A 22,480-nucleotide genomic window follows, 5' to 3' on the forward strand; every position below is an offset into this window, starting at 1 on the left:
CACAAGTCTTGTGATATGGTCACTTGAATAAAGGGATAGTTCACCTAAAAATAACAATTCTGTCATCATTTACTCACTCGCATGTTGTTACAAACCTGTATACATTTCTTTATTTTGATGAACACGAGGGTTAGGTTATTTTGAGAAATGTTTGTAACAAAACCCTTTGTGAGCCCCATTCACTTGCATAGTATTCATTTTTCATACTATGGAAGTAAATGGTGCTCATGATTGGTTTGGTTACAAACATTCCTTAAAATATCTTTCTTCATGTTCTTTAGAATAAAGAAATTTCTACAGAAAATGATGACAGAATTTTTATTTTTGGGTGAACTATTCCTTTAAATGACAACTAATCAACAACTAATCGATTAAAGGGGCCATTCACAAGACTTTTTTAAGATGTCAAATAAATCTTTGGTGTCCCTTTGGTGTTTTAGCTCAAAATACCCCACAGATAATTTTATTATAGCATGTTAAAATTGGCACTTTGTAGGTGTGTGCAAAAATGTGCCGTTTTGGGTGTGTCCTTTTAAATGCAAATGAGCGGTTTGTTGCAATTGAAACTTAATTGTGCTGTGAATTATTTTCTCTCTCTCAGTTTCTCTGCACTAAATGGCAGTGCTGTGATTGGATAGTGCATATTAAAGGGCGGTATTATTATAATAAGAGAGCCAAATTTCAACGACCTATTTTCTCATGTGCTTGTAGAGAATGGTTTACCAACACTTAGTTACTGGGTTGATCTTTTTCACATTTTCTAGGTTGATAGAAGCACTGGGGACCCAATCATAGCACTTAACATGGAAAAGTCAGATTTTCATGCCATGGCCCCTTTTAAATAAATATTAAAGAGCACCTATTTCATTGCTAAAAACAATGTTATTTTGTGTTTTGTATAATACAATGTGTTTGCTTAGGTTATGGTTATAAACAATATTACAATTATTTTCCACATACTGTACATTTTTGTAGCTCCAGATTTCACTCTATTCCTAAAACAAACGAATTTGAAAAGCTCTGTGTTCCTGATTGGCCAGCTAATCTGTATGTTGTGTGATTGGCCTGAATACCTCTGACGTCAGCCGGAAACATGGCGCTCCTTACCATGTTTGAAAGATTCGGTTGCTAACAGGAGTTAACTTATAGGCTACGTCCGAAGTGGGAGGAATTATGATAATGTCGGTCTTGTCTACGTCACCAATACCAGGAAGTAAATAGTTGCCTACAATTCGTGTGTTTGTTGTAGTCCAAGAAAAAAGAGTTAGGTTGGAGACGATAACTCGCGTCATTGTTTACTTTGGAGTATGTACTTTTTGCATATCATTAACATGTACTAATACACACTCACACACCAAAGGAAATGTAAAATCGTGAATCGATCAATAGGTGCTCTTTAAATAAATAAAAATCGATAAAAATTATTTGTTGTCAAAATCAATACGATTATTTTAGTAAAACTTTGTAGTGTGTGGCTTTTGCACTTTTGAAAGTACACTTTTAAACATGTGAATACCCCGATTTAGTACCTTATTTAGCTATAATAAGTGAAAAATCAGATTTTTTAAGATTTAATAGATTAATAGTAAACTAATAATAATAATAAGTAAGCAGCCCTACAATATTCATTGAGCTACTTATACAAAACTAAATTCTTTCCCCCAGAATCCCCTTTTGGATCTATGTGTTTATTCACAGGGGTGCTTTAAAAAAAAATTTTAATCATTTTTTTCCACTTACCTTCACATGAAACACAAAAGATGTAACCGTTTCAATACAAAAAAAGAGAAACCTAAACATTATGCAAAATAATTTTTTTATTTAATTTTTTTATTTTTTAGAAGTAAATCATACAGTTTTGGAAATATTTTTTGGTCCAACTAACCTTTTAGGTCTGTAGTTGCAATAGACCACATACCTAATTTTATATCACAATGCCAAATCATTTAAAATCATCCATCAGTGTTGTTAATTTTGGGTTCGATTCTCAGTCCATCCTTTCTGTTCACCACAGTGTTTTGTACAAGCAGGCCTCAGTACTAAAGAGCTCACAAACCCCCCTGTGGCTCATCAGCTCTTTGCCTCTCCCATCAGACCTGTGCGACGCCGTTCCTTTCATCCTTCTCTTTTAAAGCGCTCTGTGTTGTATTTAAGGTTGGTTTGTGTGGAACACAAAACCCAAACGCTTTATTCCGTACACACACAACCCCTCCCCGGCTCACTCGCATTCTCTTCGGCCTGCCCCAGTAACCTACACACGGCTTTCTGGAAATGGCTCCATTAATTATTCACAGCAGGTAGCGCGCTCCACGTCAAGTGTAACAAGCTCCCCGTGGACTGACAGCGCCGCTCGAACCCCTCCCTCAGAGCGGGGGGAGTCATGTTGAGACTGTGTAGTGTCGTTTTGAAGAAACAGACATCTGTGATTGTTCTTTTTTGTTTGTTTTTAAATATCGTGACACTCGAGTCGTTTTTGGGTGACTTTAATCTAAAGTGAAAAGTGCGATCAAAGTTTGCATAAAAATAAATAAATAAATACATTTTTAATTGCATAGTACTTTTAGATATTGATATTGTTTGCAAAATTCTTTGTATGTAGAAATGGTTCACTTCATATATTTAGCCAGAGCAGCAGCAGTATCCCTTTTATTTTACTTTTTTTTAAAAACCCCATCGGCTTGCATGCAATCCCATAATCCCCTTCTCTTCGAACTGCCGCCTCGATGCCGCTGGTCACCATTACAGTAATCAGACTACTTGACAGGTTTGTAATGGTGCTAATTGAAGAGATTAAAGTGAGATGGGTGAGCGCTCTCTTTCCCTCAGCAGATGGTTTTGATGAGCACCTACTGTGAACCTTAAGTGTTTCTGTCGGGATTACAACAACTGGAGAGTTAGGGCCCGCGGGGAAGAGAAAAGAAGAGCAGGAAACGAAGCTGTTGGCTTGGTAGGGGACCGAGTGACCGGACAAAGCCGAATCAAACAAGCCGCTGTGGCCCGACCGGACTGATCCTCAGGCGTTCTGGTTCTTTCTTTGTGAGGAGGAGAGCGAGTTAGAAGGAGAGATAAAATTTGCCGCCTTACGTGGATCACATGCAATTTAAATGTGGATTAAATGAAGAGCTTTTGTCATTCGGCAAGTTAATTTAGTTAGCTGGATCGGTCTTTAGTTACTTTGGCTCTGGAGAGCAGACTTCTTCCTCATTGAGGATGGGAACATTTCTACCACGAACTAACTCAAAAGTGTCCAAGTAGTTGCCTTTGTGTCAGAAATGCCAGAAAATAAACACGTGAACCCAAAGAAAAGCTCGGCGGGGATCCACCGCAAGAAAAAGTTACTAACAAGTCTGAGAAGTTTTTGTTTTACGGTTGTGGCCTCAACACCGAAGCCCAGGATGGAAATGCAACAAAAAAGCAACTCACAATCTCGCCTCTTTTTTTCCCATTCACCCCCTCACAGCCACATATGGAGAGGACTCCTCTCCAACCTTTTTTCCTGCGCGTCTTTTGTCTTTGCTGAAGACCGGCTGATGCTTTTCTACTTGTGCATATCAATAGAAGCAGCCTAAAAGAGAGAGAGTCCCTTAGTGCTGTCCTGTTGTTTGTCTTTGCCAAAGGCTCTCGCTTTGCCTCCAGGCTCCCAGGGAACGTACCCTTCCACTGTTCGGCCCCAGGCCCCGCTCTCCTCCTCTGATTGGCATTCCCAAACCCGAGTGTGGGGCCGAGCTTAAGCCTCAGAGCAAATGTTTGTCAGGAAAGTGGCGGGGAGAATAGGCCCGGCCGATAGGGCTCCGCCGTCCGTGACCAGACGAACCGTCCCAGGGATTTTTTTGCGGCCCCACAACGTTTCTCTCCGCAGCTGGAGAGATAAACGAAGAGGTAGAAAAGAAGGATAAAGAGTAAAAGAGTGTGAATAAAAGGCATCTGGTGCTGAAGAGCTTGTGACTGTTTAACAGCAACCTTTTCTTCTCTTTGATTTCTCTCCAGCCAAGGATTACCAGTACTTGGCATTTAGAAAGATTGGATCATTACTCTGTGTGTGTGTGTGTGTGTGTTTGTCTGGGAAAGAGACTTGTTTATTGCAGACAATTTCATTTGCAAGACCTGTCAGGCATTTTCTTTTTATTCGAAGATATTAATTTTAAGATTCCCTGCTAATGCCGCAAACTGTTTAACCTTCCGCTTGCCATTTTTATTTATTTAAAAAATTGAATAAAACCTCCCAGTTTAGTTTTTCTTTTAACATATTTCATTTAAATTAATCAACAAATAAAAGTGTGCAGTTGTGATTTTGTCAGTAAGGGGGCAGCAAAACACAGAAACCTGTCTGTCTGTATCTCTGTATTTACGCAATTCATATACCAAGCAAGCATATGGAAATATTGTTTTGTGTGTAATTTAAAAAATATTTATTTTCTTCTCTCTCGATGTGCCTTTTGTGCGAATCGTTGTGTATGAACATAAACCTTTTCGAATGAAATGCGCCGTTGCACGCGGCACGTAAGAATATAATCCCTGCATCTGAAATGTCTTTATCCGCGAAATCTTCCTGCATTTTCTGATATAATGTCAACGTTTTCTGTATTGTTTTTTTCCCCTTCACTATGGAAGTCTGTTCCCTGCTGCTAAAGACTTCTATTGTGACATTTAAAATGAAATGTCAGTGGAGCGGGATTTAATAGGACTCTGTTTTTTCCTTCATTGTTTAATCAAACCTCATTGTTCCTTACGGGGAGTGACAGAACAAATGTCAGGCGTTCTGAACATCTCCAAACTCTCTTTACTTTCTTTCAGAAATCAGTAGTAAATAAACTTGTTATTCGGTGGATTTGTTTGTTTATCCTTTCCGTGTATATTTTTTTCTCATTTAGTTGGGTAATGTTGGCTTTAATTTGCGGACCCCTGACTGCTTAGAGGAGGAATTCGTAGCTCATGAATAGGTAATGACACTTGTGTTTGTGAATATTGGAGCAGTATGGGGCTTTCTCTTCGTATGTCAATTATAATTCGCCGTAGTTGCAGAAAGAGCTCTTACCTCACCCCCTTTAGTTCAAATCTTTCGATTTTTTTCTATATTTTCCAGAAATGGTCCTCCAAGCCACCTAAATCAGTTTTAAAATGAAATAATAGTGCATGTCTCAGGTTTTATTTGCTATATTATTTTCAAAACTGTTCCGATCATCCCTCTCCAATAAACCTAAATCTGTTTTGAAGTCAAATAACAGTGAATACCTTCTCTGGATGTTTGTCATGATGGGTTGAAGTCTGGCAGAAGTACAGAGTGTTATAGGTATATTGACAGAAGGGCAGTGCTCATATTAAAGACCAAATGAAGTTAACCGATGAAATATCAAAGTCCCGCAAAGGGCCGTTTGGTTATAGCGGCTAAATGCTTCAGCACGACCCACCATGATGACGTTACTTTCTACTTTCTTCTAGACTGCGATGCCATTTGACCCTAAACGGTTCATTACAGCCAAGAGCTGGTGTTTACGGCTGCCTGTCGGTCAGACCTGGGCAGCCAAATCCCTGTAGCCCTCTGGTCAAACACAGATATTACACTCTGTAATAACACTGGCCAACCCTTCTGACCCTTGCTCGCTTCAATAAGAAAAACGCACAGCCCGGTGTGTGGGCTTGTTTGAAATGCGTGTGTGTGCGCTTGCGATGGATCGGTTTCTGACTTAAGTCGACCTAAAGTGATGTTGTCAATATCTGAATTTGTTTCCCTTTATTGCGCCCGACCAAGATACCCGGAAAGAGATATGTACATTTCTGTCTTGAAGTAATGGTTCATCCTAAAATAAGTTAATAATAATTTTTTTGAAACCTATATGACTTTCTGTCTTCTGTAGGACATGAAATGTTTATTGTTCTTTATTTATGATCATGTATTAGTTGCTTTTTCATGCGTATACAATAGTCAAGGAGGAGGTTTTAGGATGCAAATAAAAGTAATATGCACGCCCAGTCTTCACTTACTATCCTTTTATAATTAAGATTGGAAAATATGTTTTTTTTTCACAGAGGAAAGTCATTATGCAATGGCTTCATTACAACCCTGAAGAATAGATTTCATAATAACATTTTATAATGTATATTATAGGTGCAGTGTGTAAATTCTAGCGGCATTCAGTGGTGAGGTTGCGAATTGCAACCAACGGCTTAGTCCACCGCTCACCCCTCACTTTTGAAATGCATAGAGAAGCTATGGTAGCCGCCACTGGAAAAACATGTAATTGACTGAGACAACTTAGTTAAAAATGTTTGTCCGTTAAGGGCTTCTGTAGAAACATGGCGGCACAAAATGGCGACTTCTACGTAAGGGGACCCTCTGTGTATGTAGATAAAAACGCCTCATTCTAAGGTAATAAAAACATAACGGTTCATTATAAAAAGGTCTTTATACGGACTACCGGCACATCCGGGAACTTGACTGTAAATTTCGTCACCGCCCCTTTTTGGGGGAAAACAGACCAGACCTTCTATTGACTTCCATTCAAAAAGCGGAACAAAGCAACGTTTATACACAGCCGGCAGGCGTAAATAACTTATGAAATCACTCAGATTAAACATGTTGAGTAGTTATCTGTCCACCCTGTCTGCCATAGAGCGCGAAAGATATATTAGCACATTTAATTTGGTCAATATAAAAGCATGTTCCTTTCATTCTCCCAGCGTCAAATTTGTGTAACTAGAAAATCACTAAGGTTAGTTGTATGGCTGGACGGAAAAGTGCACTCAGTACTCTAAATATAAAGACATAATATATAAATACGAAGTAACTTTCAAATACGAAGTAAAATCATTCACTTGCTTCCCTGTTGACTCGATGAGGTACGAGTAAATGTCCGGGTAAGACACCTCTGGCCAATAGGGAGCGTTGTTACACAAATTTGACGCTGGGAGAATGAAATGTTTTTATAGTGACCAAATTAAATGTGTTGATGTATCTTTCGCGCTCTATGGCAGGCAGGGTGGACAGATAATTACTCAACATGTTTAATCTGAGTGATTTCATTAGTTATTTACGCCTGCAGGCTGTGTACGAGCGTTGCTTTGTTACGCTATTTTGAATGGAAGTCAATGGAAGGTCTAGTCTGTTTTCCCCCTAAAGTGGGCGTGAACCTGTTCAGAGACATTCTATGACGTTGCGCCGGTTGTGCGTATACACCCCTGATACATAAGTTTTGTATATTATTTAGCATTTCTGTCAAGAGGTCCTTCTAAAAATTTCACACTGCAAAAATTAGGGATGCACCGAAATGAAAATTCTTGGCCGAAACCAAAAAAAGAGGAAACCAAGGCATTATTTATGGCCATGACACTAACTTACTAAAATCAAGGCATTGCAATTGCATAAATTAATATTCAAGTTTTAAAGAATAAATCATTTACAAATTATGCAAATATTTATTTGGCACATTGCAACAATGCATAGTATAAAATAAAATTCAAACTAAAATGTTTAACTTGACCCCGCTCATGTGTAGGGGAGAACCGGGGAGAATGTAATGCGGGACGAACGTAACAAGCGATTTTCTAATAATATTTATTTAAAATTGTAAAAAAATATATATTTAAAAATTAAAATTTTATTATATTCCTCAGATATGTTAGATAATAATGACAGCGTTTTTCACACTGTACTGTTTAAAAATTAAGTCTGATACTGAAATACGTCCACATCGCAGACATGTTGCTTCAGATAAGCCAGTGCAGGTCGCAACATTTCGTCTGTATTGTTTCGATGATAAAAGTCTTTCGGCCAAAAACCGAAAGTGCTCTTTTGGGCCATTTTCGGATGACAATTTTCAGTGGCCGAATATTTGGTGCATCCCTACCAAATATCCACAATAATGTGGATTTAATCTTTCTCAACTGAATAAATATCAATCCATCTGCTAATAAATTCCCAGTCCTGTCTCTTTTTTAACCCTGCTTCATGTCCTTTGTATTCAGAAGCGTCTTGTGGCCATCGTTTCTGCCTCCGTGGGCACGAGTCCTCGGATTGGCAGAAGATACATGTCTGCTTGGTGGGCTGTGGATGGGATTTGGCCATGCGCTACCAGGGCTTTCCTTCACAATAGCTAGTTTTCTTTGCCTCTGTATCTAGCACCGCTGGGTAGCACATTCTCCGCGGATAATGCACTTGAATCTATGGGCCATCTAGCTCTGGGCGACGCCCGCTTTGATCAGCCCTGTCCTCCGCACATCAGCCTGGCGTTGGGTTTTAAACCAACAGTGGCGTAGAGGCTGGGGCCAACATCAACTGTTTAACCCTCTATGGCATGACTTTTTATTTTTTGGGGAAAAAAATATTTCACCTCAGTTTTTGGGAGCTTGGGGGTCACTGATAAAATATCCATCATACAATTTATCCCCCCACCACCCCTGACTCAGAATTTACTTTGTTGCCTCAGGGCAACATTGTGCTGCAATGGTATAGAAACACCAAGGTTTTTTATATGCAGGTTTTCCATCCATGAAAGTTTGTGAATCTGGGAGGAAAAATTCAAGGCCCTGGGAAGTTTTTGAAAATATACATACATAGATACAGGTCATTGAATGTATTTTATGCAAGAAGATTTCTGGTAAAAAATCCATATTATTCCCTGTGTAGTGTAGGATAATATCATACATTTCTAGCCTTTTAAGCACACGTGCTAAACTGTTCAGTTTAAATGCTTATATCTTCTGTATGCGAATGTTGATTCATACCAAAATGCTTTTTGCATAATTGTGTTTGACACTTGAAAATGTCTCGGGTTACGTATGTAACGGTTGTTCCCTGAGAAGGGAACGAGACGCTGCGTCTCCCTTGCCATACTTCCTGCGTCCCTGTAACGTCGTCTTTGGCAATATTTCAGATAGCGATATACTTCCTGGCACCTGCGTCACCCTGTCTTTGTTGTTTAGCCTTACCATTGGTTGAATTTGATATACACATTCAGACACACTTACCTCTAGAGGTGTCCCCAAAGTGTCACCGCAGTGACGCAGCGCGAGTTCCCTTGAAAGGGAACTGTAATAATGTATCTGTAACCTTGCTCTCCCTTGAAGTATGTCCCCACATTTAGACTCTGAATTTGAGGGTATTGGACCTGGAAAGTCCTTGAAAGGTCCTTGAATTTGACGTTAACTAAGGTGTGGGAACCCTGTATATGATAAATATATGCATTAGAAAAAAAACATCAATCACAAATGATTATAGCCAAACATGAACACTACTAATTGTAACTAACACTGCATGTGTTAATGTTTTCCACATTTACATATAAACATATAAACCAACAAATGTGTGCATGTGTTTGTGTGTGTGTTTGTGTGTGTGTGCGTGCGTGCATGTGTGTGTGTGTGTGTGTGTGTGTGCATGTTTTTATGTGTGTGTTATGCATCATTTTGGGATGATTTTGCCTGAATAAAAGTGGTCTAACTGCACAATGTTGCCCATAAAACTAATTAGTCATGTTTGTGATTAAGTGGAATCATTTGTGATTGATGTTTGTTAGAGTTAAACTTTCTAATGCATATCTTATCAGATAAAAAACCTTGGTGTTTTAGTACCCTTATAGCACAACGTTGCCCTGGGGCAACAAACAAAAAACACGGTCTTGGTATGAAAATAAAAACAAAGAAAGTCTTCAGACAATCAAACATACTTCTTTACATACTGATGCACATACACATATTTTTTTCTGTAAAATTATTTAAATTTAAAAATGTTAAAAAGTGATATTTATCCTGGCAATTGGGGGCACTGCATCCCATGTGGCTTTGCTTCCAAAAGCATGGCTCCACCCCCAAACAAAAGGTCACAACTACTCCAGCCCCTCATTTCATTGGAGAAACATGTCAGGTGATATTATACATATATTTTTTTTTTTTATAAAAAAATTAAAGTGTCGGTGTGAGGCTCAAAAAGGTAGTATGTTGCCTGAGGGCAACACTGTGCTGTAGAGGGTTAAATGCATGCGATGTTATGAAGTGCAGTTACATGGGAGTGCATGGCGGAAGGGTAATACTGTCCATTTCTCGTGTGAAGGGCTGTTAGCATTGGGCATTAGGAGAGGCATCCGAGGAATTTTGGGGATGTGAAGCTCTTTTACGCCTTCTGCATTTTCACATCCTTTTAAAGTCAGATATCTTGATGTATTTTAATTTTGAAAAAGCATAAAAATGGTGATGGCTGTGACGTTCTGTGAATTTTATAGGTTTAAGTGCTATTTTCCATGGTACCTAATATCTGTTCTTTGTGCCTGTTTATATCTTAGGTGAAGAGGAACATTTCAGACCTGACAAACATCCCTGTGCGACATCAACAGTGGGATGGCTGGCCGGCCTCTGCCTCTGATGACTCCGTATGTCTTAATTTTTCCATCATCTTTTCATTAAATACCCTGTTGCAATGTGTATGGCACTAGTTTGTTGTTGCCTAAACGGTGTTGTAACCGGATGAGGTGCAATATCAGCTATTAACTTTATATTATTATGAGTATTTATCCTGCCCAGCAAACAATAACGAGCCAGTAAAATGACGGCTAAGTATATACCCAATATAGTCCGGCTATGAGTAACCCACTTTTACTCTAAATAACCTTGAATTTGGCCATTTTTGGAAAAAAAACTAGGGAGATTTACGATCACGTAAGTAAAGTCAACAGGTGTTCAAGGTGTTTGCTTTCATTCTTTTACATGTTCTAAGAGAATACGCATCATCTATACGCATCATCTATTCTTGGGCTATGGTTAGACGTCTATTAGACTTTCACCGGCAGCACAAATTTTGCCTTGTTTTATCCAAAATTGCTGGGTATCCGGCTGTGGTCACATTTAAAGACAAGCAACAGTATTTTTTGCACACAGGAAAACTTCAATAGTTCAAAATTTTGCTCCGCATTACAGTATCAGCATCGTGACCCTATCTTTCAAACCCAGGCTAAAGTTTCATTATGTCTTTTTGAGATTAAAGGATTAGTCAATTCAGATAATTTACTCACCACAATGTCATCCAAAATGTTGATGTCTTTCTTTGTTCAGTCGAAAAGAAATTATGTTTTTTGAGGAAAACATTCCAGGATTTTTCTCATTTTAATGGACTTTAATGGACCCCAACACTTAACAGTTTTAATCCAGTTTAAAATTGCAATTTGAAAGGACTCTAAACGATCTCAAACAAGGCATAAGGGTTTTATCTAGCGAAACGATTGTCATTTTTGGCAAGAAAAATAAAAAAATATGCACTTTTAAATATGTCTGCAACGATTCGTCGATGTTGTCGACAAAAATCGATAATAGAAATAGTCGACAATGAATATCATTCACGGCAGCACCTCGGTCATGCACGAACATTTAAAGAGAAAGCACGTCGGACAGTTGAATGAAACAGAGTTTGTCTCGCCTCGGTAAGATTTAAATAACATGGAAGCCAATACGTTTTGTTTTGGATGTACACTGTACAATTTTATAAGCGTATTTTCGCTTTAAAATAAATAAATAAAGGATTTAACGTTATGCCCGACTGTGCCTGACAAAAGTATTTTAAATTAAATGCATGCAGTCTGAAGAAGAGAGCCACCATGGACCCCTTTCTGCAAAAGAAGCAGACGTGCACCCCACAACAGCCAAATGCCCTCACTGAGTATATATATAACTCTGTTTTTTTTTAATTTTCAGAAATCTCGTTTTTTGGTTGTGCATTCAAATGAATATCAATTCAACTGCAGTTGGTTTGTTTTGACTTAAACCTTCAAAACTTAAAAAAAAAAAAAAAAAAAATATATATATATATATATATATATATATATATATATATATATATATATATTAAAATAGCTGAAATACATAACTTCGTTTTGGTAAAATCATAGTAGCTGCAATTATTAAAAATGTAAAACTTGTTTTCATTGAATGTAAAAAAATTTTCATTGAAGTACCCCCTTCTTTCTTGTTTACTATCATTTTCCACAGAATTAAAGCAATCTCATGCTAAATTTTAGAAAAAATGTATAATTATTCGATTAGTCGACTAATCGTTTCAATAGTCGGTGACTAGTCGACTATTAAAAGAGTCGTTAGTTGCAGCCCTACTTTTAAATCGCAACTTCTCATCTTTCTCCGGTCGTGTGATGCACCAGCACGACCTCACGTAATACGTCATCACATCAAGAGGTCACGGATGACGTATCGAAACTATGCCCCAGTGTTTACAAGTGTGGAAAAAGAGGACCATTCCAACGTTGGTTTATGTCGAATGATAATAATTAATGTCTTTGTGTCAGTTTATTGTTTAAAATGGTCCGCAAATGTGTGTTTCATATGTGTGACACGTGACCTTTCGACGTCATTGCGCAATTACGTGAGGTCGCGCTGGCTCATAGTCGGAGGAAAAAGAGAACTTGTGGTTTAAAAGTGGATATTTTTTATTTTTCTTGCCAAAAATGACAATAGTTTTACTAGATAAAACCCTTATACCTCGTTTGGAATCGTTTAGAGTCCTTTCAAACTGCATTTTTAAACTGCATTAAAACTGTTTAGTGTTGAGGTCCATTAAAGTCCATTGAAATGAGAAAAATCCTGGAATGTTTTCCTCAAAAAACATAATTGCATCTCGACTGAACAAAGAAAGAAAGACATCAACATTTTGGATTACATGGATTTTTTTTTTTTTTTTAAGAAAATTGACTAATTCTTTAAAAGCATCTATGTTTGATTTCAGTCATTGATTCCACATTTATTTCAATCTTTGACAAGACCATACTTGGTTAATATTAAAGATATCAAGGTTATATATATATATATGCTTTTACATTATGTAAGATGATTAAATGTGGAAAACAGTTAATGATAAAAATGACTAGCTGGGTTTTTACAGTAACATGTGTTTCTCACATGTGTTTCAACATTTTCCCTTGAAGTGTTTCCAGACAGGTGTCTAAGTGGAAACCTTGTTGTGCCTGGTTAACACACAGTGTAAAAAACAGATTTGTAAATGTCTTTATTACCATGTGGAGTAATTCAAGCATCAGCCGATGTGAAAGTAAGATGTTGGTACTAATTAAGATGTCACAGGGCACCTCGCTTCTCTTGTCCTCTCTGTGTGGATACTACAGCTCATGTAGTGGGAGGTCAGTGACCTTTCCCGCCCCGTTCTCTGCTCCCGGCCTTTCAGCCCGACTCACTCAAAGTAATCAGAGAGGGCACAACAGCAAACCCCAAGTAACCCCACGTTCCCCCCATATCCCAGCTTAAACATCCACAATAATCATTTGGGAAATAACCATGGGAAACTTCTCTTCAGTTATCCGAGGTCATAGTGCCTCTGATCATTTAGGCATGGAAAACGCCCTTGTGTTTTAGCCGTGAAAGGGTAATGTGTTTTATTAGATGCCATTGTGTTTTTCTGCATCTTGATCTGCTGTCAGGTGTTAAATTGAGTAAGTTTGGTTTCAAAGGGAGTGGCTTTTAACTGAAGAATAAACCTGTTTTTATTTGGATTCTTTGATTCCGAACATTCCCCTTCCACCTCTATCTCAGCCTTTAAAAGAGTTAAATCAATCCTCGCAAAGCATTTAAGATGGTTGCCTTTAAAAAATACAAATAAACTGAAAATCATTGACTGTTTAGTATTTAAGAGTCCTAGAACAAAAGATTGTGACCCTATTGTTAGTAGCTTTATAAGCAATGTTTCACAGAGACTTTAACAATGACGCATTGTTTATTTTCAGTGTTCACTTCTGAGGCTCATGTATCTCGCCCATCACATTTAGCACCCATATCATTTAAAGAAAGGGAGGCTGGAGAGATCGCTTCGTCCTTTAGCGAAAAGCACAACGGACGCAAAGTCATTGAAGAATTACACCCTCTCACCACAAACTGCCCACTTGAGTCGGGCCACTTCAGGGCTGAAGTGCACTCACACGAGACCTCAACCTGCTCATGAATGCTCTTTAGGACACATTAAACCTTTAATGCCCAAGCAGTGATTGCTTATGAGTGGTCATCGCACACTTGGCTGGCGATAAGCTTTCTGTCTCACCTCGTCCCGGCGTACAGAGAGGACGTATTATTAAAGCGCCGGTCTTAATAATGGCCCGTGCATTAGACCCAAAGCTCTTGCATGCCAGCCAGTCGGTTTAAGCGCGTATCTCATTAACCTCCCCTCATCTCTCGGGATTTGTACCAATAAACATGACAGCCCGGGCTTAGAAATACATTTACCAGCAGTCTGAATCAATGCCTGCTCTGCAGGGCTTTCATTACTTTCGGTTCGCTCACATACAGCGAGTGTCTCCGCTCTCTGTTTCACCTCATAAGGAAGAAAAATGGAAAAGCTGATCAGTAGTCAGTTTACATTGCACCCGCCGAGCTTTCATGCATATTGGTTTTGAAAGAGCTGGCGACAGGTTTGGATTTTCTTATACTGTTGAAGGTGGTTGAGATGGATTGAAGTTGTAATCTGTCTCAGAGAAAATGTAAAATACTGTTGAGGGTAATATGTTTAGACATTGCAGAATCTACATAATGTTAGAGGTTAAGAATAAATTAGAGACATCATACAATTTGCTTTTTGTTTTTGTTAAGTACACTGAACTAGCTCTTTCACAAAATGGGTATTTGCCTTTAGTCCATAACACAGAATAATAACTAAATTACAATAATACAAAAAGTACCCTAGTTCGGAAGTTTGCATACCCTTGATTCTTACTGTGGGTTCACACCAGACGCGAGTTCAACAATTTGCATGAGTAGATTACATACAAAGTCAATGCAAAGATGCGATCAGACGTGTCCTCCGCGATATGGCCGGTGCGTTTGACGTGAATACACGCGCTTTTCGCCTCAAACGCGTCTTCGCCCAAGTTGAAAATATTCAACTCGAGCTAAAAATTCGCATAACACGAAGTTAAATCCCGCGAGTAATCTAGAGTGAGTAACGCGATGCCCCGCGTTTGATGTGTACGTAGCATTACTGTGGGTTCACGGCAGACGCAAGTTCAACGATTTGCGCGAGAAGATTACATACAAATTCAATGCAAAGATGCGATCAGACGTGTCCTCCGCGATATGGACGTTGCATTTGCCGCGAATACACGCACTTTTCGCCTCAAACGCGTCTTCGCCTAAGTTGAAAATATTCAATTCGAGCTAAAATTTGCATAACACGAAGTTAAATCCGCGAGTAATCTAGAGTGAGTAACGCGATGCCCCGCGTTTGATGTGTACGTAGCATTACTGTGGGTTCACGGCAGACGCAAGTTCAACAATTTGCGCGAGTAGATTACATACAAATTCAATGCAAAGACGCGATCAGATGCATCCTCCCGTGGGGCGATGTAAATGACGCGATATGGGCGGCACGTTTGCCGTGAAAACATGCGCTATTCACCTCAAACGTGTCTTCGCCCAAGTTGAAAATATTCAACTCGAGCGAATAATTCGCATAACACGAAGTTAAACCCCGCGAGTAATCTAGAGCGAGTAACGCGATGCCCCGCCTTTGGTGTGTACGTAGCATTAGGCTACCTCCACACGAAGCCGGTTCTTCCCCTATCCGATCTTTTTTTTAATACGATCAGGGAGTCATCCCAAAAAATGTGTAAGGTGTGAACAAATGCCAGAAACAATGCGTGAGGACGCGTGTGCCATCACAACTACCTACCTTTGAGCTCTTTGATACAGGGTGTTTAAATACAGATCAACTTTCACAAAGAGAAATGTGTGGAAACCGGAATAATTCAGATCAGGGAGCTCCTTACTATCCGTACAAAAACTGAAATCGATTGGGTAAGATTGCCATCTAGTGGAAAATATCAATTTAAGAAAACAACTCAGAGAACGTTTTCTCTTTATTGACGAAATGACTCAACAATATTTCTTGACATTTATCTGGATATGGCCATAATTGTGCAAATGTAATTTTTTAAAAATATGATTAAAGAGTGTGGTGTTTATTTTCATAAATCAGTACGCAGCAACAGTGGCACAGTGATACTTATGTAATGCGGTCTGAACCGTGGGGTTACCGGGGTATTTTATCACAGCTTAGAATGCGTTTCAACCAATCAGAATGAAGAACGGGCCGTTTTATAATTAATATCATGTACAAGATGATTGGTGTAAATTGTTATTATTTTATTTAAAGAACTTGTTTCATTTAAAGAAATGTATCATTTCAATATTTTCATTTTTCCCAGTAGACAAAATACCAACCATCAATACTGAATCAATGGTGTATTCTGGTGATATTGGTGCATCTCAGGGTTTTAAAGAAATTGTCGAGGCACATTTTTTTTTATTTGATTGTAATCCATATATGCAGTAAAACTGTTTAACCGGTGAACATTTAAACAGTGCAGCCATTTTAACTGGCTTTATGATTAGCATCATTCATTTGTCTCTGGAGAGAAAGGGGATTACCGTCTGTAAAACAAAAAAACAACACTGTGGACCTCTTTTGACTGTGGATCTTGCTGGTTGTCTTGACATCCCTGTGCAGTGTCTGTAAATTCAAACGAGGCTGTTTACCATAGTCATGTTTAGCCTTTGTTTGTTTGAGTGGGTGTAGTCTGAATGCGTGTGATGTGTTTGAGGTGCAGACATAGGCTTCTTTATATGGCAGGCCACTGGAGGACTGCTGTTTGCAGGCTGTGTTTGGCATTAACCGCTCAAACTTTGGTGCGTTTTCTTCCCGAACAGATCCGCCCCACATAAACTTAAATTTGAATCCCATGGTTAAAATTTCTGTTTATACTTATCATAGTGTTCTGGCGATTGCAAAAGGTGAGTTTAGTGTCGGTGAGGGTTATAAGGCCAGTTTATTTATTGATTGATTGATAGTTTTAGCTCGAGTAATTGTAAACAAATAATCGTATCCAAGATTGGGTGACTAAGCAGTGCTCCCTTGTTGCCAGTAGGAGAAAAAATTTTTTTAAGCTTGCTGTTGCACTATTCTTTTGAAGCGACGAAGCAATCAAGTCTAAAACTAACACAAAGTAGAGGAAAGAAGTTGTTATTGTGTGGTACTTGTAACATCAGAGCTTGATATATAACTATAGGAACATAAATAAAACAACAAGCTCTTAAACTTTTGTATTTTATTCCACATCCAGTGGTACATTCAATACAAATATAATCCAATAATTCTGAATCATATATAAAAGAATTAGTGTTTTGGCAAAGTTTTCATACGTTACCTTAAGAGTCTTAGATAAAAAGTATATGCATTGTTTTTCATGGATTGATAAAAGAGATACGTCACAGGCTTGCCTGCTCAGCCAGAATCGCCTTGAGGTTGGTTATTTTCAGATGCGGAGCCGCATGCGTGGTTACAAAAATTGCCATGCACACCTCCACGCGAAATGAGGTCTTGCGGACCCAACACACACAACTTCCCATTTTTTGGGAGACTTTTTTTGCCACGCATGGAGGCGTTGAGTATAAACGAGGGTTAAAACTGCTGTTTGTAAATGTGTCCTCTCTATCGCCATCTCAGTTTGAAACATAAAATTGCAGGTTACTCTACGTACTTATCTTTACTTATCGAAACCCGACCGACAGCTCAACTTATAATCCATTATTAAAAGCTTAACGTTGAGAATGATCAATGTGGTAAGGTGAGGTGAATTTTCAACACTTTTTGATCCTTTATGTAATTGATGATATTTAATTTTTGTACATTTTTAATTTTTTTAACAAAGTTACAGATTGCAGCTTTAATTTAAGCTTGTCATTTATTCATATTTCACCTCTGAGCTCTCTCTCACGGCGCATTCACACGGTGCGTCAGCGTTAACGCTTCCCATTCACTTTTAATGGGTGATGTCATGCGTTGCCGAAACCTGTGGATCCGTCGGCGCCACGTCAGTGCTGTTGCTCGCGGCAGAAGTTGAGCATTTCTCAACTTTTCAAGCGGCAACGCGTGCGTCAGCCAATCAGATCACCTTATGCAAATAACCTAGGCAGAGCCAGCCAATTACGTTTATGGAAGAACAAAGAATGTGTAGCGGCCACTGTGATTGGCTGTTGGCCACGCTTCAGACAAGCCTTCCGTTAAGCGTTAACGCTTACGCCCCGTGTGAATGCGCCGTCACACACAAACCCTTGCAAACACACACACGCACACACACATTGAAAGCCCAAAGCTCCTCATATTTCACTGCCAACCTTGCAAAGCACCTATGGGAATGATTGACAACTTCAGGAACGTCCTTATTAGAGTCTTTTCCCTCTTAATTGCTGACATTTATCCAGTGTTTCTTGGTGTTTGCTAATGTATTACTGCGGCTACTCTCTGAGGGTCTCCATGGCCCATGTTTGTTATGGGCTTTCAGCGTCACAGACCTGCAGAGGTGGCTTATTGGACCCGTTGGTTGCCGTAGCGACAAGGCTCAGCTCTAAGCCCATACAGAGCCCCTTGTGAGATTGCTGTCTGCAGGTGAAGTTCTTCGGAGATAGATGTATATACACCCTTATATTGCCAACCTTCAGTCTTTAGAACCGCCAGCTTGCTCAGTCTGCCTAGCTGAATTCATGCTTTACATGTTTAGATCAACACCTTGCCGTCTGTGCCGTGGGTGTATTTAATGTCGGGCAGCCAAGTTTGGTTATATGCAGGTTTGTAGGTTGTGTGGTTTTGACATTTCGGTTTGAGTAACGACTGTACTACAAAAGTTGTTTGCTTTCCATTGCAGTTAGAAACATTAAGAGTTTCATTAGATGCATTTGATTAATTGCATATGGTTGGTTTTATTTTGCACTACGTGCACCTACAATTAGGGATAGACCAATATGGATTTTTCAGTGCCGATACCGATTTTTGTTTCATCAGCCTTAGCTGATGACCGAGACATGCTGCCGATTTTCTTGAACCGACATTTGGAGCCGATACTGCGTTTGCTCACTCAATTTACATCATAAAAATGACACAATGATGATGCCAAATTTTACAAGTCTCAATTTTAAAAAAGTAACATTTGTTGAACCTAAAAAAACTATATTTAACAAATAGTAAAAACAGGTGAGGGTGCTATGGAACCATGAACTGCACTCTCCACAATGACGAGGAACTATCAGCAAAGGATATTGATTTCTAGCACTTTACTACTACAAATATATATATATATACTACACATAAAACTAGCCGATACACATAAAACTAGCAAATATCGGCCCGATATATCGGCTGGACGATATATCTGTCTATCACTACTTTCAATGTACTTGGTGTTCTTACAGCAGTTTCATAGTTAGGGCTGGACAATTGATTGAAAAGTAATCGAAACCGAAATTCAGAAACGCTAACTGACTCTGTTTTATTATGGTTTAAGGTGCCCTTAATTTTCTGCTTGCGCCAAAATGTTAAATAAATAACCTTAACAAATAATAATTTCTTCTTCTCTCAATTATTTAAAAACCACAAAAATAACAAATGCCCTTTCAATAGAAAAATATATCCCACCTTTAATATCGGAGCATATTTACAGTACAAACCTTGTCATGGAACTATGAGGCAAATAATAAAAATAATAACCAATCATTAATCGTAATCGATGTCAAATGGTTAATTAATCGAGGTTTTGATTTGAGGTCAAATCGTCCAGCCCTAGTTGTAGTCGAGTCTAAGTCAAGACCAAGACCAGAGATTGATTGTCGAGTCAAAGTCAAGACTGAGTTCACATCCAGGTTTATCTGTACTTGGGACAAGATTTACTTACAGCTTGTCCCAGCACAAACCATCGCTTTGTCGTGGATTTACTAAAGACTAAAAGTGGATTACTAAAGTGGATTATTTGCGCTAAAAAGGTGTGGTCTAGTTATTTTTGTGACTGTCCTTATAGCATATGCATTTCTAGTAGTTTCCCTTTCAGATGCAATATTTATGCGAGGCAATGCGATTTACCGAGGTTTGCGCGCGTGATATTACTGGGTTTTGCTCCATTATTTATCGCAGAAAAAAACATGTCTTAAATCATTTTGCACTTGAAATGGCTGAAATTGTAGCTGATAGAAAAGGCATCAGAGAGCGTGTGGTACAAGGCAGAGGATTTTTTGGAATGCCAAAGGTTAATATTATAAAAAATAATATGTGCTGAAGGAAATAAAAGAAGAGTCACTAGAACTCACACAATACCAAACTTATTGTAAACCTTCACTTTTCAGTGTCCTATGGCTTCGTTAGCTGTGATGTCCGTGGTGCTGAACTCAAGCGCATCACATGTTAGTAGATCCCTCGCAACTCATCAGCTCTGCTTATTTGTGACCCTAAACTAATTTGCGCTGCTCTTAGTAGATTGTGTTGGTCTTTATTAAAATCACCTTTTGTGCCTGTGTTATTTAATTTGTGGCTTTTTAGTTAATAACGCGCAGATATTACCAATCCCATTGGCGCCTTTTTGGAATTGCGCTCTTGCCCCATTTAGTAAATCTTTGCCCTTGGACTCGACTACAACACTGTCTTCATCTAACATTGTAACAAAATACTTACCTGAAACACTTGTAAGTACTTGTATTTAATACGAGTTAGGTTTAGGTTTAAAGTTGCGCAGTAAATTCCTAGGACGTACGTACTGTTAAGTAAAGTGCTACCTACTTTACATTTATATATACAGTTACTAGTAGGGGTGCACCGAAATTTCGGTCGCCGAAAATTTCAGCCGAAAATGGCATTATAAGTTTCGGGCCTAAATAAAAAATCCAGACGAAAATGTCAAACGAAAATTAATGTCAACCGCGCCCCTCCCATCTGTGTGCTAGCGCTTGGGTTTCACTCACGGTGATCAGTCGTCTTACACCCCTCCCCTTCGTGCTCAAGCAGGTTTCACTCACGGTCGAGCTGTTTGCACGCATTAAGCATGTCTTGATGTGTAAACTTTAGAGAGAGTCGCGCTAATGTGTCTCATACTGTAAACCATTAACATACATTTGGCGAATAAAGCAACGAAACACAACGTAACGTTTTTATGTGAGCGACTGTTGCGCTGTTTGGGATTCACCGTCGGTCTCTGTGTGCGCGCGCGTTTAAGTGCCCTCAATAGTGCACATACGAGAGAAACTCTTTTAAAAAAAACAAACAAGCAAACATAAAATCTCTCTGTTATTGACAGGGCACATATGATATAAACAAAATGATTTCCAGAGTATTCTTTTTCTAATAAAAACATTTGTTTATGTTTTAAGTGTATGTATAGATTACAGTCAGATTAACCTACTTAAGTCTGTGTCATTAATGTTAATCAAACAACCCATGACAAAGAGACAAATAGCTCTAAAAATAATAATATATTTAATTTATTGTGTTATGATTCATTTAATTTGATTTATGTACCTAATGCTAATTTCAGACCTTATTAATGTACAATTTTGTTCTTTTTTGTAAATGTTTGCAATTTCTTTATTGTTTATTAGATTTTTCCCACCTGCTTTTTGCTGATCCGAAAAATAATCTGATCTGTGACTCAAAAACTGTAATGTGATCTGAACTGTGAGTTTTTTATCAGTCACACACCCCTAGTAAAGTTAGTACACAGTGATAGCCAAAATGCAACTAATAATTGGCATAATAATTTCTTTCGGTGTTTCGGTTTTCGGTTTCGGCCAAGAATACTAGGGATGCTCCGATCAGGATTTTTGTAGCCAATACTGATTACTGATTTTTTCTAGATAAAGTAATACCACAGATGTTGCCTTTGTTATATTACTTGCAGTAATTAGGTATATTATTGTGTTAATAGAGAATCAAAAAAAATTTTCTGCAAAAATTTATTCTGCAAAAAGATATTTAATATCTTTTTAAAAAGGTTTATGTCTCTTAAAAGTAATGAAAATAAAACACTTCACAGTCTTTACTGTATGAAATAAATATACATGCATTCGAATAAAGTATAACAGTTCCTTAGTCAAGAGCAGAGAGTGATTTTATTTAGAGATGAATTAGGTTACTGTCACTTTAAGACGTGAGACAGAACGCAAGAGCAGCTGTGTGGAAAAAGAAAGTTTAAGCTATCAAAACTTTAAAACGCATGCAAATAATATTTACATTTAGCACATTTAGCGAGTACTGATCGAGTCATTTAATGCCATTTTTGGCCGATACCGTTCAGCGACGGATCGAACGGAGCATCCCTAACTGTTACATTTATGCATTTGGCAGATGCTTTTTCCAAAGCATCTTACAATGCATTGCAAGTTATACATGTTATCAGTATATCAGCCACAACCTTTTGCGCTGCTAACTCAATCCCCTACCACTGATCTAAAGGACCACTACTTTATTTTAGTGGATTTAAGATTTTAAATTATTCAACATGAAGATTTTGAATCCAAACTATTTGTTTGATACTGTTGTTTTTGCGCTGGGAGGCGAGTGAACTAACTTTTTTTTAAGCATTTTGGCAGATTCATTACATAATTGCATACTGTAGTTATTATGAAAGGCATTTGCAGTTCGCTGCCACGAACATCCTGTAAATCGTGGCGGTTA

General features: G+C 38.4%; 1 protein-coding gene across 2 annotated transcripts in view; it reads left to right on the forward strand.

Annotated features, from left to right (window-relative positions):
• Positions 1-22,480, forward strand: part of faf1 (Fas (TNFRSF6) associated factor 1) — a 103,883-nt gene that overhangs the window by 23,693 nt on the left and 57,710 nt on the right. For both annotated transcript variants that reach the window (XM_055167102.2, XM_055167103.2), the window contains exon 8: positions 10,275-10,361. In XM_055167102.2, the coding sequence (XP_055023077.2) occupies positions 10,275-10,361 (87 nt within the window). The remainder of the gene's footprint in view (positions 1-10,274; positions 10,362-22,480) is intronic.

The sequence above is a fragment of the Misgurnus anguillicaudatus genome, chromosome 5 (genome assembly GCF_027580225.2).
Source record: "Misgurnus anguillicaudatus chromosome 5, ASM2758022v2, whole genome shotgun sequence".
Lineage (NCBI taxonomy): Eukaryota > Metazoa > Chordata > Actinopteri > Cypriniformes > Cobitidae > Misgurnus > Misgurnus anguillicaudatus.